This window comes from Macrobrachium nipponense, chromosome 3 (genome assembly GCF_015104395.2).
Source record: "Macrobrachium nipponense isolate FS-2020 chromosome 3, ASM1510439v2, whole genome shotgun sequence".
Taxonomy (NCBI): Eukaryota; Metazoa; Arthropoda; class Malacostraca; order Decapoda; family Palaemonidae; genus Macrobrachium; species Macrobrachium nipponense.
The window spans coordinates 107157675-107176491 of NC_087202.1; the positions used below are offsets into that span (position 1 = coordinate 107157675).

At 39.3% G+C, this 18817-nt stretch overlaps 1 protein-coding gene across 1 annotated transcript in view; it reads right to left on the reverse strand.

The window, feature by feature from the left end:
* Positions 1–2253: 2253 nt before the first annotated feature.
* The window catches only part of LOC135221942 (zinc finger and BTB domain-containing protein 49-like), a 50463-nt gene continuing 33899 nt past the window's right edge, over positions 2254–18817 (reverse strand). The window contains exons 2-6 of the mRNA XM_064259974.1: positions 16374–16471; positions 12108–12725; positions 11768–12064; positions 5813–5992; positions 2254–3193 (exon numbers count right to left, since the gene is read on the reverse strand). Of these exons, the coding sequence (XP_064116044.1) occupies positions 2882–3193; positions 5813–5992; positions 11768–12064; positions 12108–12725; positions 16374–16454 (1488 nt within the window). The 5' untranslated portion in view covers positions 16455–16471 and the 3' untranslated portion in view covers positions 2254–2881. The remainder of the gene's footprint in view (positions 3194–5812; positions 5993–11767; positions 12065–12107; positions 12726–16373; positions 16472–18817) is intronic.

Genomic DNA, 18817 nt, shown 5'->3' on the forward strand with positions numbered 1-18817 from the left:
TCTCTTCTTGAGGAAAGCAGTGCCGAAATGAGACACTAACTCTTCCGAACCATCCCTGACGGCCTTGTCCATGCATGACAACACATTGGACAGCTCCCCCAGACTCAAAGAATCAGGACCCCTAGATTGAAGATCCAGGACTCCTAGGCACCAGTCTAGGAAGTTAAAGACTTCCAGAGTCTTTAACAGACCTTTCATGTGATGGTCGATCTCCGTTGGTGTCCAAGAAATCTTCGCGGACGACAAAAGGGATCTCTTCTGGGCGTCTACCAGACTAGCAAAGTCCCCTTGGGAAGAAGACGGGATCTTAATTCCTACTTCAGACTTGGTCTCATACCAAATGCCGCCTCTCCCACTAAGTCTTGAAGGAGGAAGGGCGAAAGTCGACCTGCCCTGATCCTTCCGACGTTCCATCCAGTCCTGCAATTTCTTGAATGCTCTCTTAGTGGACAAGGAAGTCTTCATCTCCACCACTTCCGAAACCTTGCCCGACTTCGAAGACGAAAACTGAGAGGGCGGAGACTTAGGAGCTGCAGGCTGGAACTTCTCCCCAAACAAAGAACGTAAAAGTCGAACCAGCACCTTGTAGTCGGAAACCGACGAAACTGACGGCTGTTCTTCCTCCACTGAGTCAGCCGGACTACTATGTTCTCCTTCCTCCCGAAGAGGCAAAGGAGATAGAACCTCTGGAGAGGGCGTGCGCCCAACGGGTCTAGCCTTCAACAAAGGCTTTCGAGGAAGACTAACATCCGCCTCTTCAAAGCGACCGACCTTCTGTCGATCTTTAGAGCTCGAACCACGAAGAGCGTCCTGACCTCGCTGCGCGTCAAGAGAGGATACTCTAAGTCTCTCTCGAGGAGCGTCCTTACGTTTGACGCTCAAGCGTCCAGCTTTCGCTTTCAAAGCGTCCTTCTGAGCGCTCTCAAAAGCCTTCTCCACAGGCAAAGCGTCAAACAAAGCAACCCGACGAGCGTCTTCAAAAGCGTCCTGCCGAGCGTCTTCAAAAGCGTCCTCCAAGGCGTCCTGTCGAGCGTCCTCAAAGGCGTCCTGACGTGCGGGCGGAGACAGCGACGAACGAGGAGACAGAGACGGAGACTGCCTCGTCCTCTTGACAGGCAGTCTAGCGTCCTTCCTTCGCTTAGGCTCAACTGCTGCTGGGCGAGTCTTCCGAGCCATTAAGGTCGACAATTGGTCTTGAAGCGACGCAAGAATACTCTTCGTAGGTGAAGAACCGAGAGGAGGTGAAGGGCTGCGCCTGCGAGAAGACGAGGGGCGGGGGGACGCCTCCTTCCTTCTCACAGGAACAGCAACCTGCCTCTCCGAGGCGCGAGAGAAGCGCTTCTCAGCGTCGTCCTCGGACGACGTCCTACCTCTCTTCTGTGGAGGAAACGCGTCATACGACGCAGGCGAAGACCGCAACGAGAGCGGAGAGAGGGGACGTAAAGCGTCCTCCCTAGGAAAAGTCCTTTTCAACGGACGCGAGTCACTCCGAGAGCTCCACCCCTTGCGCGGGGAGGGCGCCTCGGAGGACGAAAAACAGTCCTTCAGGATGCGAGCCTGAGCACGCTCCTTGGCAGCCTGGGAAGTAGCAACAGGTCCTGCCGAAGGGACGCCAGATCGGTGGGGGGGCCCCGTAACCCTCTTGCGGCTTTCGACATGCCCACTCCCTGAGGTCTGGGAGTCCGACAGAGGTCTAGACCTAGAGGCATTATGGGGCCGATCTGACGCCCCCTCCACAACACTAGGGGCACGATCACACACTTTACTCGAGCCGTTTTCAAGGGCCAACACTTTGGACTCTAGAGTGCGCAATGACTCTTAGAATCAGAGAAAGGGCATTACCTTCTCCAGACACAGAACTAGGGCCCTCAGGCAACAACACAGGATTAGGTGAAGCAAATTCTACTGGTGTTAATATAGGCGAAATGTTACTTCCCTTACCTTTCGTAGAACCGCTCTTAGAGGAAGACCTCCTGATCCTATCGCGCTCCAACTTACGCCGATAGGATTCATACACCTTCCATTCATCCTCAGTCAAACTTTTGCATTCAATGCAACGATCAACCAGCAAACAAACATGCCCCCTACACCCCATACATACTGTGTGGGGGTCTACCGATGCTTTCGGTAGCCTCACCTTGCAATCACTCCTCACACACACTCTGAAGCTCACTGAACTTGATCCCGACATCACGTTCATAGAAAAGACCAATCCAAAATCCAAAACAGTCCACTATCGCGTATGCCATCCAACAATCCAGAGTCAAAACCAAAAGTCAATCCAGATACTTATAACGAGTCAAATCCAAAAATCCTGGGCGGAGGTCTGTAAACAGGTGTTTACCGACCGGCGACAGAAAAAATATGAATAGAAAATGGGAATGGTTCCTGATATCCGCCTCCCAGCGGCGGGAATGGGTACTACCACCTGGCCGCCCACTGCGTGTGCCGCGAGTTTTGAAATTCTGTCGGACTTCGGAGAATACAGCTATATATATATCTGCCAAGTAAGTTTCATGAACAAATTATCTATTCAACTTTAGGCAAATAAAAGAAAATAAAACTAACACCATTAAAAGTGATCATGATCCCTTATTGGTCCCTTCTCTTTCTGAAAAAAATTAGACATTTTCATTGCAGAAAATAAGTTTCTTTGAGAATTTGACATGAGACAGCACATAATATAAGTATATTCTACATTACATCGATTATTTAAATTTCTTTTTACTTTAGCTATGATTCCATTTGTCCAGCGACTAGACACCTATAACAAAAGAGCCAGAAGTACCTTATTAAGAAATAAAATTATAAATAAGTTACAAAAAATATCCTCCATACAAGTAAGTACCAATAAATCACTTACACTTGTAAAGTTTATCCCTCAACAGAGAGATTCCCTGCTAGCTATTTTCTGCTTGTAATAATCTGGATGCTTTACCTTTATATGGGCCTGGAGATTACGTTTCCGTTTTATGGTCATGTTACACACTGGACAAGGTAACCTCAAGTCTGCACCATTATGCTCCAATAGATGTTCAGCAAGAACTTCACGTCTAGTGAAAGCTCTTGTGCATATGTGGCAAACATACGGACGGAAATGGGCAAGATGATGTCGTTTCAGTATGGCAGCTTTTGCAAAGCACTTATGACATATAGGACACGAAAATGGTCGTCCATCACTAGATGCCATTTCCTGTGAAGAGCAAAAGGTTTTGAATGTTTGGAAAACAGTATCTGACTTAATATTTTGAATATTTGGAAAACAGTATCTGACTTAATATTTCTTAATAATCATATCACTCTCCAATCATGACTTTACTACTCTATGCAACATTAGGTTGATTTCTATCATTAATATAGACACTACTCACTTCATAAAATTGGTCTTTTATAACTACTCAGGCAAGCGACCAGTCAGTATTAGTATATGTGGCATGGGAAATGTGTTCAAGTTGTAAGTTCCATAAGCAATAGTATGAATGTCTGTCTGTTTACCATCTTTCTCTCTTGCTCATGTAAGGCTATTTTATTCCAATTTTTAATAAAGTTAATATCCCTTGGTAAAATGTGGCTAACTGTTATCAAGATACACATTGGATTAAGTACTTATCCAAGGCCTCCTCCACTTCTGTTATATATTTTATCAACTCAAGTACGCTAAATTTAGAGAGCATAAGAATTTTTTTTATTTTCATATGCCATGCCATATATAACAATATTTCTTTTGTAATTACATGGACAGCATTTTTTACTTTTTCTGTTTTAGGTGGGTAGACAGATCTACTGCAGGTTCTATTTCTACGGTTATTCCTACATATACTATGTGTTCAGAATGACACTTTTATCTCAGCCCCCATCCCCCCTTACCCCCTTCAATTTCATCTGCCTCCAATGGGTAACTCAAAAGGGCATCAATGAACTTATGATTGCTTAAATTTACAAACTAAAGTAATTGTTCATTCATTATAAGAAATTTATTTAAGGTTTGTGTATTAGAATAGCACTTTAAGTAAGTTTAGATATAAGCTATATAAATGATTATGTTTTTGTGATGTAAAGTCATTGAGCGAGTGCCTGTAATTAAAATGGTGGACAACAAACAGACAATTTAGCAGGTTGTACTGGGATGTAATTAATACAATGAGCAACAGCCATAAAAATATGAAATGATCAAAAAGATTTTTATAAGTACTTATACAATACAGGCAGCCCCCGTTTATTGGCAGGGGTTCCATTCCTGGGGGCTTGGCGGTAACCAAAATTCACCGATAACTGAAATTCAAAAGTCTACTGGTGCCGCAATCCACCTCAAGGTGCCCTAGACTGATTAATGATGCCTAACACAGTGTCAAGGCCAGCTAATTTACCCTTATATGTAATAACTCTAAATAAAAATGTGGAATTTTATTTGCCTAATCCTTTACTACAGTCTGCACAGTAGTTCTACAAATTTTTAATGCTAGATTCAATGAACTTACAAGTAAACCTTGGACTACAGAGAGAGAGAGAGAGAGAGAGAGAAAAGTCACCTTTATCAGAACACTTAACATCTTTCATCTCCATCTCTTTATTTATCCTATCTTCTAGTTAAATAAGTTAAAAAAGTAAAAGAGAATGATAAAAATAAATTTATAATCATTGCTTAAATGTATACAGCCATAAACAACTGAAGGAAAAAAAGTTGTTTTGCTACAAACAATCAAATCAGACAACAGCTGCTCTTTTGCTTGCATTTTAGCCATTATACGATAGTAAATAATTACCGTAGTTATGTTACAAATGAAATTAAGTAGAATAGGACTGATATATTTTTACATATACCTTTATTTGCTATGGAGAAAATAACGGAAAGGAAATATACTCCTAAATTTAAGCTGCAGTTGTAGCTGAAGCTGAGAAAACAATGTTCACACTGCTAATGACCATAAATTATCATGCATCAGTAACATGGATGACACTTGACCATACATAATAGTGGAGAAAAATAGTATTTTAACACAATTTACTGTTGATTTTATGTCAATAAAAGATAAATAAGTAACTCTAATAGATATTATGATGAAATAGGGTGAAAATAATGAATGGAACTTACTAATATTTTTACGCAAAAAACAATAACTAAATTTAGCCCACAATAAGACATATTTGTTATATTTAGAATTAAAACACCATATAGCAAAAAATAACCTTGTCCCATATAAGTAGTTTCTATAGATTTATTTATCCTAACTAGAAGTAAGAAAATTGCTTGAATTGAGTTATATATGGCAAAATAAACTTACCTCTGCCCTCAGCTAATTTTTCCAAACTAAACATTGCTTTTTTGTATTTTATAATACAATAGTTATACATATATGAGAATACATACTTCATTATTAGATTGTAGAGTGAGGTAAAGCTAACTTTTTAAGATGCATGGAAAAGATTCATATTCATTATGTTTGTATTTTATGAGGGTCTCACGACACTAAGCTGCCAATAACTTTAAACTTTTAAACCCTAGTTATTAAAAAAGAACCATAAAACCAAAAAACTGATAACCGATCCCGCCAATAACCAGGGCTTTATTATTATTATTATAAAGGATTAGTTTATCCAGACCTCTGAGCCTAACAATGACTCTTCTCGGGCTAATAACCAGGGCTGCCTGTGCATATTTGAAAAGTAGTATTTAAACGTAGATATCACATTTGTCAGATTAAAAAGTAAAAAAATTGGAACTAAGACTTAGATTTTGGTAAAAAATGTCAAGAAAAATATCCAGCTGCACTGCATGAAAGTCCTTTAAAACCAACAATACAATTTTAAGTACCTGTGGTTCATCAAGGGGAACAGCTTTGTTCAAATTGGCACTTCTGGTAAAGGCATCCAGATATATACGGGTCTCTTCTTCAATGCTGTTGGTACTGAGTGGAATATTTTCACCATGCAAGCCTTCTGACAGTGCAGTATTGGTAAAATCTAGAGCCTCTTCCTTCACTTCAGCTTTCATCTGAAAAAGTTAGGGCTAAAATTAGAAAAAAGATGGGAGTAGAAAAAAAATTATTGCCAGAAATTTCTTTTCCAAGTAATTACAAAAAGAAAAGACAAAGAAAATGCTAAGAAACAATGAAGTAGGTAATTTGTATTTTTCCTAACATTCAAACCTGGAATCCTTTAAGTTAGGATTTAACTTGCAAACACAAGCTGGAACAGCCATTTAAACTTTACTGTCAGATAAGAGGGGTGGCCATCTAAGTAAAGAACTTCAGGTTTGTATGTTAGGAAGAATACATGTTGAAGCTGCCACAACAGGACCCAAGGAAAAGATGTCCAAAGACTTTTGGGCAATGTCCTGCAGGTAAAAAATGAGCCAAAGGTGGTCTGGTGCAACCACAACAATACATGCAACACATGTTGAACTAACAGGTTCATAAAGAATGCCAGAGTCAGGGCGATGCCCCTGACTTCGTGAGGCAGAGCTCATAAAGTCAGGGGGATTGCCCCGACTCTGGCACCTACCAGCCTTGCTGAAGTGTCATATGCCCGCTTGATTATCTCGCGCAGCCAGAGAGAAACTGTTTTCTTGAAATACTTTCTCCTCGTCTTGCCACTGCTAACAAGGAGGCGTTGACACTCATGCTGAGATAACGAGTTCTCTTAAGATAGTATTGCAGCACCCTAGTGGGACACAGTACATAGTATCTTGTCCAGATCACTATAGGGAGGAGTTATGGGAGTTCCATTTGACAATGTCCTTGAGGAGAGAGAGAGAGAGAGAGAGCGAGAGAGAGAGAGAGAGAGAGAGAGAGAGAGGAGAGAGAGAGGAGAGAGAGAGAGAGAGAGAGAAGAGGAGAGAGAGAGAGAGGAGGGCGTAATTTGGTGGATGGATGGTTAACGATTGAATTGGCTGTTGGTGAATTCTGGGTTGTCTGCTGGTGTGGTTGGAGTTAGTTGTTAAGATCAGAGTTCTGAGGAGGCAGTCTGTATGAGAAATTGTGTAGGACAGACGTTTGGGCAGCAGTCATGGCAGTATTGTTAGTCAGTGGTGTTGTGTTTTCAGGGAGTTATTTGTGCTGTGTGTTTGGAGGTTGTTGCGCTTGTGTGTTGGGAGGTTGTTGAGCTTGTGAGTTTCTGTTGAGTTGTTATAGTTTAGGGTTGTTGTTGTTGTTTGGTGAGCTGTTTTGTTTCTTGGTGTTGTTGTTGTGGCTGTAGTCCTTGGTTGTTGGTTGTGGTTGTGGTTGTGGTCCTTGTTTGTTTGTTGTGTTGTCGAGTTGTGGTTGTAGTCCTTGTTCGTTTGTTGTGTTGTCGAGTTGTGGTTGTAGTCCTTGTTCGTTTGTTGTGTTGTTGAGTTGTGGGTTGTGGTCCTTGGTTGTTGTGTTGTGGGGTTGTGGTCCTTGGTTGCTTGTCGTGTTGTTGAGCTGTGTGGTTATAGTTCTTTGTTATTGGTTGTGTGTTGGTTTGCAGCAGTTGCTGATGTCTCAACGACCTCGTCCAATGGACAGTACAGCATAGCCCTGAGTATCTGGAGTTGGGGTGAGTACATGTGTTTGTGTTTTTTTGTTGCGTGTGTAGGTAATACAACTGTCCTGTTTTTTCTGTAGCGTGAAGAGGAAAGTGTGGCTGAGGGAGAGTTTGGCAACCAGATTGGTTAAATTTATGTGAGGGGGGGGTCTTGCCCGCTTGTTTTTTAGCTTGTGATCCCGCTACAACTATATGAAGTCCTTTAAGGAGGGGATTGTAAAGGACTTGAGGCCAACATCAGGGATCAACAGGTTCAGATTTTTCACCATGAAATCCAGAAAAATCCCAGCAAGACAGACCCCCAGCCCCTCAAGTGCCTAATGTTAAAAAGAGGCCATGAAGTTCACCTACCCTTTTTGCCAATGCCAGGGTCAGATCTTTGTCTGACGACTCTCTCAAAGGCTAATATGGGTGACGATCAAGGTTTCTAAGGATGAGAGTCATGTCCCACTTGGAGGATCCGAGTTCTCTTAGGGGACAAGTCTATTCATAGCTTCTACGGAGCATGGTGATCTCTTACAAGGAAGAGAGACCTGCTGCTTCAAGTCTCATGACTAGAGCCAACCTATAGACCTTATTGGCCAAGATAGAGAGAAGTCTCTCTCAGTGAAAAAAGACGAGATGCCCTTCTACATGCTGAAGAGTTGCTCTTACTAGGGTGAACGCTGTTGATGATACCACCCACAAAAGACAGCCCATTTCTCCTAATACACATCTGCTGAGGATTTATGTGGTTATCCAAATATCTCTTTCACTGTATGGGCGAGAAAAGCCTCTTGCTCACAGAGATGCTGGATAGTCTTCAGCCTAGTAATACCTCTCATTGTGTGGCTGATACAGAAGGTTGAGCTACAAAGGAATCTCTCTCAGGACCTGATAACAGATTATTATTATTATTTGTTTAAGCAGCCATTTCTGACTAAGTCCAATCGGCTGATCAGATAATAGAGCAAGCAGCTCAGGATATCACTCGGAATGTGGCCACTTGGGTGCCACCTTAGTTAGTTTGAGATTGCCCCATGAGTGCTGAAAGGCATCTTCCATTGCAGTCCATGGGTCTGGAACTATTTAACACAAGCGTCCCTCAAACCACAAAAAGCCTTCCTGCTATACCTGTGTGCAGGGACCACTTGTCCTTATCACCTGTTCTTGTGGCTGAGCTTGTTTGTCACTACAATCCAAGCCTCCAGAATGTATCTGGCAGTCAGTTCTATTGAGGGCCACCACCCACTCATGTGCTTGCATCATCAACTGGTGCAGAGGGAGAGAAACTAACCCTCCAAGCTTGCTGATATATGCAACTACCATAAAGTTGTCGCTCATCAGCACCACATAGCGCCCCAACACTCAATCATGAACTCCTTAATTCTTAATGGACAGGGTAATAAATCAATATGCATTCCTGATTATTTCCCTTAACCAAAACAATACTGTATTCTTGGACACTTCTTTCTTGACCCAGCCTGTGCATACAGAGGCCCTTCAACACCTAAGTCTGAGATGTCAAGTTTTTTTTTTTTTAAATAAGCCACAGTACTATGACAGGACATAACAACATTTCTTCAGTGTCACTATCCACAACGTATCACAATGAAAGTACAGAAAAAAAGACAAATCTGTCATCTACTACTGATGGATTCTGAGTCTTAGCCACGATTTCTGGTATAAATTTGAAAAGTAACAACTTTCAAAATCTGGAATGTTTTCACTTCATATGACAGGCCATTCAGTTCCCACATCCTTTTGGTAGATGCTAGGGCAAGCAAAAGGACTGTTTTCAGAGTTTAGTTCCTATCAGTGGTGTGTCGCAATGGTTCATAGGAGGCCTTAGTAAGGCTAGTCCATACCAGGGTTAAATCCCAGTTAGGAGAATTTAGTTCTCTAGGAGAACAAGACAGCTCAAACCTCTTAACACAGATATTTCCCATGAAGAAGAAATATCTACATCTTTCATCTGTAGGACCAGAGCTAGTGCAGCCCTATATCACCTTTATGGCAGACACAGAAAAGTGTTTTTCTGTTCTAAGGTATCTATTTGTTAAATAGAAGCTCTGCGTGGAAAATACTGTCTACGGCACCAATCACAGTAGACAGACCACTTTCCCTTGTACACACATGTCAATGACTTTCTGATATCTCCTGCCATCTGTGATGCTGCTTTTTAAGAAAAGCCTCTCAGCCACAGGAGATACTTGACAGTCTCCACTCGTGAAGAGATAAGGACTGTACTGATTGCTAATACCTCTCCATGTGGGATTAACATAGTAGGTTCTGCCAGAGAGGTAATTCTCTTGGAACTTTTATTAGTCGGGATAACAAATCCGGAAACCATTCTACCTTTGACCACAAGGGAGCCACCAAGGGCATCTTGAGATTCTGTGACCTTATCACCTTGTTCAGGATCTGACGGATCTGACAAAAAGTATGAAAGGCAAATACGTCCAGATTGTCCCACGGATGTTATAGAGTATCCTCTGTTGCTGCTTCCGTGTCCAGGACTACTGAACAATATCTCTCTAGTTTCTTGTTGAATCTTGTTGAGAACAGATCTATCACAGGTCTTTCCCACAAGAATAACATTCAGTTCATCACTTCCTGATGCAAAGATCACTCTGTTACCAGATTCTGGTCCTGGTGGCTCAGCTTGTCTGCTATTACACTCCTTTTCCCAGGAATATAGCTGGCATTGATGACTACTAAGTTCCCCACAGCCTACTGATGCAGTTTAACTATTATAGTATAAACTCAGAATATTTTGCACTATGGAAAAAATACATTTTGCTTCCAATCATACATAGTATGTACTGATAATATTACTATCAATGCCTATTACTGCACATAACAAATGTGAGGAAAAATAAGCAAACATTTCAGAATTTTCCTCTTTAACACTGGTTTAGTGATAATTCTCTTAAAAATGTCCTTACTGCTGGGAGAGATGGACTCAAAGCATTCCCAACACACCCCAGTTTCATATAGTGCTATGTGAAGAGATTGATAACTTTTGTTACAAATTTTCTATGAATGATGTAATTTCATATACAGTCCCCTTGCGAACAACACGAATGTAAAAAAGGGATTTTGACGTAGGAAAAATCTATTTCTGGGCGAGGAAGCCGTATCGCTCCGTGAAATAGGTTCCTTTAGCACTATTTCTAAGGTAAAATATTGTTATAATACCAGAGAACTGCTAAATTGGACATGCCAGAATATTCTGGTTCGCTCACCTTTATTAAAAGGTGTCGGTATGGTTCCTGGGGCGAGTGAAAACCACTACCACGGGACCCTCTCCAATTAGCCTCTCCTACATCAAAAACCCTTCAGAAAAGAGTAAAAATTCATGGAGATATGTATGCTTTTCTAATATACAAACAATTCTGATTGAACACAAATTTACTAGTAAGCATCATTTTCTAATCAGACATGTGCCTGGGTTGATCACAAGTGGCAAAGATGTTACAGCCATATTACCAAGTAGAAGAAGAAAGAAACCTACCCAGGGTTTCCAGGGTCCCAGATGTAAAAAAAGAAAGAAGAAAACAACACAGACAAAACTACTACAATTTTCTTATGAATGAAGTATCACAGGAGCCAGAGAAAAGTGAAGAGGACGTACAGACGAAAAAGAAAAGTGAGCAGTGAGGAGGGATGGACAGCATATGACAGTACTAGCAACAAGTAGCCAAAGCGGAGAAGTGCATATTAATAAAATAAGTATGTGCTTATGCTTTCATGACTTTACTAATGTGACACTTTTTTTAGAAAGAAGATAAAGTACTTAAGAGAGATTTTCTATACAGAAGTTATCTCTTTTCATAGCAGCACTGGAGTCAAAAGAAGAGGGAGCTGGAAGAGTGTGATGAACGAGGCAGCGGGAGAGCAGGGAAAGTAAAAACTTGTGTTCTTATTGTTGTTTCTGTGACCTTCTAATGTTTCAAGTTTCCTTAAACGTAATATTCCTTTAAAAGTTGACCATAACCCTCAAAACAGGCAAACTTTTTCAAGAGTCTAGGAAAATTATGGGAAAATTATGTTTACCAAATAATGCAATTTTAAACACAACATTTCCAGGAACATAACCCTAATGTTATTTCCAAAGTAACTGCAATCAGAATCTCAAATAAATAGTTAACAATGATAATTCTAATGTGTAATAGTATAAATTGCACTATGTCTCTATTCATTTCCTAAGCAAGCTGCAAGCCTCTAAACTGGCATCCACACTGTATCAAACAATATTCACAGTGTAGCAAGTGGGACTTACCAAGTTTTCTGGTGTATCTGCAAGACCAGCATTTGATTCTTCTAGTATATTAGCTAAACACCCTGCACTATAGTCTTCCTTGTTTCCTCCCAGACCTGCTAATGTATAATTCAATGCTCGTGGTGATGCTGTCTTAGTCTCAGGCCTAGGATCATGTAGAGGTTCTTGGCTTGAAGTACTTCTTTTACTACTATCTATATGCGAGTGATGGACTGGACTGTGACTGAGAGTGGAATAGGTTGATGTAGTAAGTGACAATGTAGAAGAAATGATAGCTTGGTTAGTTTTCTGGGCGCTCTCTCGCAGAGTACAGACCACTAACTTCTGTTCGAGGCACTACATTACCTTCCCCATTCTCTTTCACAATCATGGGTGAGGACGGCTCTACTGAGTGAGTTTTGTCAGAAATAGATGAACACAGGGCAGATGATGCAAAGTTAGGGCTTTTCAGCAAAGGCCTTTCTTCAGGTTTTCTTCTTTTCGGTGTAGACATTAGTGCATAATGGTGGCTATAAAGATTTTCTAAAAAGTGGTTATCCAAAGTGGTACTATTTGAATTGGCACGTGCAGAATCCTCTTTCAGTCCGGTGTGCACCAAAGGTTCTGACCGCCTTTTCCTGGAAACCCCTGAACTCTCTTTTTTTGGTTCACAGTTGCTTTTCTCTGGATCAGACCCTTCACCAGCACTAAAAACTCCTAAACCTTTAATTTGTAGAGCTTCAGCTGTTGACAGTAATAAGGGAACTTCTTTCTGAGGAATGTCTGTCTGTCCAGTGTACATGAAGTCTATCAGTGCTTGCATTTCTTTGGCTGCAATTCCTCGCAAGTATACAATTGGATGCTGACATGGCACATCCCCTAGAATGTGACGGAAGTAATCGCTGCATGTTACTAACACTAGCTTGTGGGCAGCAAATGTCTTGCCATCACAAGCAAGCGTAACATCCGTTAAAGTATTCTGAAACCAAAACAAATTACTCTTATTAAAAATCTACATAAAAAAAAATGCATTCCATCCTGAAATTCCAAGAAATACATATATACAATACTAAAAATCAACTAATAAACAGAAAACAATTTTAATTAGCAGGATATAAATGTAGTAAAAGCAGTGGCGTTGCTGTGGGGGGGCTGGGCCACCCAAGCAGATGATGCCCCTCCCCAGCTGGCCCCAAGTTGAAATTCCCTTTGTAGCTAAACTTTTGGCATATTCCTAATCACCTTATGTTGATCCCCATTATGTGTATGGTCGACTCGTATATAGATATGAAGTGAATGTTTCTTTTTATCTCTTTCTTTTAAACACAATCGACACATGCTGCAAATATTATTATTTTGATTGTCAGATATGATCCACTTTAATGGTATTAATAGTCTGCTTTACCCATTTACATAATATCTTTATTTACAGATGCACCATATACCTAATGACATTCATTTGGTTCTTGTCACCTTTAAAACTTGCATAGAGCTGAGATATGAAAGGGTATGTTTATAGGTTTTTAACACAAATAACATGTTTGTTCCTGATATTTTGATTCAACTTAATGTTATCAACTTAAGTATGAAGTGACTGAAACTATAATTATATTTTTGAGTAAGTTCAAAGCAATTTGCTACTGCTGCTTAAGAGTTAATTTACAGGAAAAGGAGACAAAGAAGAGGGAATGGGACGGGTTGAAATTTTGAAGAGAATTTGGAGGGTCATAAGTCTTTTGTGTTATTGATGCTGTTATCCATTACTTTGATATATTTACAAGACAAGGATATTATACTATACATATAGTTGAAAATTAAAACTGGATAATATATTGTTACATATAAGGTTGTGAGGAAATTTACATTACAGTACTTAATACATTTGCATATACATAGTAAGAGTTGAAAATTAATTGAAAATTGAGCTCTATATGTACAGTGGAACCTCTACATACGAAAGTCCCTATGTACAAAAAATTCAGGTTACAAAAGCAAAGACGAAGATTTTTTTTTGCTTCTGTATACGAAAATAATTCAGGCTGCGAAAGGGTAAAGTCCAAGATTCGCCAGGGCCACCAAGAACAATTTTAAAACTAGTGCGCCGCCAACTCAGTAAACTCGCCACCATCCTCCCACTCTCCCATTGGTTCCTGATGCTAGTCATTGCCATAAGATCCTGCTCTCCTATTGGTCAGCATCTGTCCCATCATGCCTCTATGTAACGGCATTCCTTGACCATATTTGGTGGCAGCGTTATTGTAAACATCTCTGGAATGTGTTCGTTCACATATATTTCATTTGTTAACATAAATGTGTGTTAGTGATTTCACTTTCGTTGTACGGTAAGTTACTTTATCGTGATGTGTGTGAACTTAATGACTTACAGTATGAGCCATGGGTCCCAAGAATGTTGCTGAAGTTAACAGAAAGAAGAGGATGTTTTCTATGGAGACAAAGATGGAGATAATCAAGAAGTGTTAATGTTTTCTGCCATTTGTTAATGTGTTTCGTAAAGTTTAGTGTTAATGTTTTCTGCCATTTTTTAATGTTTCGTAAAGTTGAGTGTTCATGTTTTCTGCCGTTTGTTCTCCTCCTCTGTCGCCACTTTTGGACATCACCTCACTCGAAAGGTTAGGATCCACATTTTACTACACCCACAATTTCTTGTACCCTGTACAATAATACACTTTATTTACAGGTACAGTAATGGTTAGGTTAAGTATTGAATGGTCCAAATTGTTGTATTTCATTGTTTATTGGTCAATTTAGCTTTATTATAAAATTTACTGTGGTGTTTTTGTAGGACTTGGAACGAATTAGGCAATTTACATGTAAAATGTAGTTCTAGATACGAAAAAATCAGATTACGAAGGCCGCTTCGGAACGGATTCATTTCGTAACCTGAGGCCCTACTGTACTGTAATTTCAAATACAGTGGTACCTCAAGATACGAAATTAATCCGTTCCGAGGCGGCCTTCGTATCATGAGTTTTTCGTATCTTGAACCCCATTTTACATGTAAAATGCCTAATCTGTTCCAAGCCCTACAAAAACACCCCAGTAAATTATATTTCCAGGCCTACAACACATGTTCTGGGGTTACGACGCTGATCCAACGGAAGAAATATGACTCTAAAAAGGCAAAATACTGTACATACTTGAGTAATATTCAACTGCATGTAATGTTCAACTCCATTTTTACTGCATATATTAGGACTTTAGCATATGTCCCTTAACAATAAGCCTACCCTATGTTAGCGGTTGCTACTGTAGCCTAGTCTATGATTCTGACATCTAAACCTAAGAATAGGCCAATAAAATGTATAAATAATCAGTATGTACTCATTTCAAATAATTATTAATTAATCATTAACTATAATACACAAACAAACAAACAAAAAACCTTCCAATCGTTTGTTTACATTCTGCTCTTACGAGTATCGAACGAACGCCACGCAATCACTTTTCCTAGGACACAGTAAGCCATAAATTTTCATTAGTATCTCTCTTCAACTAATGAAACTACCAAACAGTATAATAACCATTAATTTCTATTCTTTATTCTATCTTTACCTAATGGAGATACCGAGTTACTGACAGCTATAATGAAACATATACGTAACGTAATATTAAAACAGAAGAAGAATTCTAAAAAGTACGTATTTGTTGCTTCGATGATAGCAGTCTGATTTATTTTATATTTTATGATAGCTAATTCACAATTTTTTTTATTAAATGTATTGCATGTACTCATTTCAAATAATTATTAAGTAACCATTAACTATAATATACAACCAAAAAAAAAAGCTTCCAAACTTCTGTTTACATCCAGCACTTACGAGTATTGAACGATCGCCAAGCAATCACTTTTCCTAGTACACAGTAAGCCATAAATTTTCATTATCTCTCTTCAACTACTGAAACTACCAAACAGTATAATAACCATTCATTTCTATTCTTTATTCTATCTTTACCTAATGGTTTTTTTTTATTAAATGTATTGCATGAACAAGTTTTTCAATTTACAGCATCCTTTTACCAATAGAATACTTAAAGCACAAGGGGTAGATGCTGACCAATAGGAGAGCAGGATCTTATGGGGCGACTAGCATCAGGAACCAATGGGAGAGCGGGAGGATGGTGGCGAATTTACTCAGTTGGCAGCGCGGGAGTTTTAAAATTGTTCTCGGTGGTCCGGGCAAATCTCGGAACTTTACAGCAACAACCTTTCGTAACTTGAGCAATTTTTGTATATAGAGCCGTAAAATTTTTCGTATTTGCTTTCGTATCTCGAGTTTTTCGTAAGTTGAGCCTTTCGTATATCAAGGTACCACTGTACAGGTTTACTAATTACTAATACTGCTACGTAACTATGTATTATGTTTTCCTTGATTCACATGGTTATGTATACATTTGGGAATAGTATATTTAACTACATAATTACAGAACTGGTATACATTAGTTTTGCATAATTTTCTTTGGCCGCCCCATGAAAATATCTTGGCCCCACCTAACACACCCACTGATGTAATGCCAGCTATGCCACCGAGTAAAAGTAACATAAAACTTAATATCATTTGCACTAACAGCTACAAACCATGTTGAGCTAATTCTATTGAACACTTACCTCTTCTCTCAAGACACTCAATGTGCTTCTGTATGTAGCTCCATGGTTATTCCAAGTAAGCGATAAACATTCATCATCCATAATGGAAGCTCTCACTTCTGTAAAAAAAAAAAAAAAAAAAAAAAAAAAATTATATGCTATGTCATTTATATTTAATGCAAAATGTTGAAATTGTTAATAATTATGGCTAACTGGTAGTGTATTTGGGCACTTTCTTTACCAGATATCTACTTATCTATTGAAAACTGTCCATAATGAAGTCTGACAGAAAAGTCCTCAGTTAGGATGTGCTTTGGAAGCTGTAACCCTCTCTTCCTTTCTCAAGCAGTTCCAACTAATGAAACTGATGCTGTGGGGTCCGGGTAGCTAGTTACCTTGTATGGATGGAAAAGTGGTAACACGAGCCATATCTGTTATGACTCATACATTTGGCATCTCTTACTCCTGGTAGCTAGTAAGGTATTTGATGTTCTAATCTGTGTTTCCAAAGTTGTGAGTCAGTGAATGAAAGGTAGCGATCACCTGCAGCATAACATGATATTTTAGTATTATTTGTGATTTCCTCCATAGTATCAATGCGTATCAATGCACTGATCAAATATCTCATGGTGCATTTGCTTTTTTCTTATACAGTAATACCTCAATTTTACAGAATTCCAGTTGCGCAATTCACACTAGTGAACTTTTGATTGGAACCTAACTAATTATCATGTGCGAGTATTTCACAGACACGCGAACGCATACACAATATTTTTGAATACTAGGCCAAGATTTACCATTAAGTTCATGGAATCTGACATTAAAAATTTGTAGAACTACCATGCAGACCAGAGTAAATGATTAGGGAAATGAAATTCCACATTGTTATTAATATGTCATTACATATCAGGGCAAAATATATGGCCTTGACACTGTCTAAAGAAGTGGTTCCCAACCTTTTCAACTTCACGGGCCAGTCAAGAGTGTACTAAAAATTCTGTGGACCAGTACATACATCCAGGCATACACTGGCATTTCATTAGTCCAAATAATCATCAAAAACAACCAAAGGGATAGCATATGCACATATCCTCAACATATTTCATTTATATTTTCGGCAATTAAAATTTCTATGCGAGAATGCAATATAATCATAATGTATATTATATGTTTCACATTATGTAAAGTAAATTGATTTTAAAACATTCCAAATCAAATGCAAGTCATGGTGGTAAAAAAAAAAATACTCCAGTAGAAATGGGAGTCATGGTGACAGATTCATGTATTCAGTTGTATTCCCAGGAACTATCAATACACCAACATGTAATATTTGATATTTAACAAATGAAATGAGAAATAGGCCTACATATATAAGCAATAAAAAATACATCTTTCCAAACCATGCTTCATATTTTACCATTCAAATTCTATATAATTTCATGTTTGTGCAAAACTATTATAATTCATAATTTAACTGATTCTTGAGTGTATTTAAGACTCAGAAATCCAAGAGGCGGGGTCTAAATGTTATAAACTGAATCACGAAAGTTAGGGACGTGATAAATCCATAAATAAAGGTATAAGCCACGAGGGAAAATAAACAACAGAGTTTCCGCGAGATCTTTCGACGTTCTAACGTCCCTTACTTAGCTAACTAAAGAAGTAAAGGACGTTAGAAAGTCGAAAGATCTTGTGGAAACTCCGTTGTTTATTTTCCCTCATGGCTTATACCTTTATTGAGGGTCTAAATATAAATGTAATAAAAAAATGATATTGTTATGATACAATAAAGTTTCATACATACTTACCTGGCAGATATATACTTAGCTAAGACTCCGTCGTCCCCGACAGAAATTCAAATTTCGCGCCACTCGCTACAGGTAGGTCAGGTGATCTACCGGCCTGCCCTGGGTGGCAGGACTAGGAACCATTCCCGTTTTCTATCATATTTTCTCTCTTCCACCTGTCTCCTGCGGGGAGGCTGGGTGGGCCATTAATCGTATATATCTGCCAGGTAAGTATGTATGAAACTTTATTGTATCATAACAATATCATTTTCATACAATCAACTTACCTGTCAGATATATACTTAGCTGATTGGCACCCTTTGGTGGAGGGTAAGAGACAGCTAATATGGAATAGACAGGTAAACAACATATGTTGTAGGTATAAAAGAAAAACCTTGGTTCCTACCTGATAGGTGGTAGACTTCGTGGCTGTTGCCCAGTAGTCTGCATCACCTCAAGACTTTAGCGAGATATGTGATCTATGGCTAAGAGTTCTTGTGGGTCTGCCGATGGGGTATGAACCGCTTACTCGGCAGAGCCTGAAAGGACTTTGTCAGTGGGTACTGGACCACTTCTATGACAATACACCTTATGAAGGAGCACACAACCAATCCCGACCACCTGATCCTAACCACCATGTTAGTAGAAATTGTTCTGAGTTATCCCCAAACTCATTAC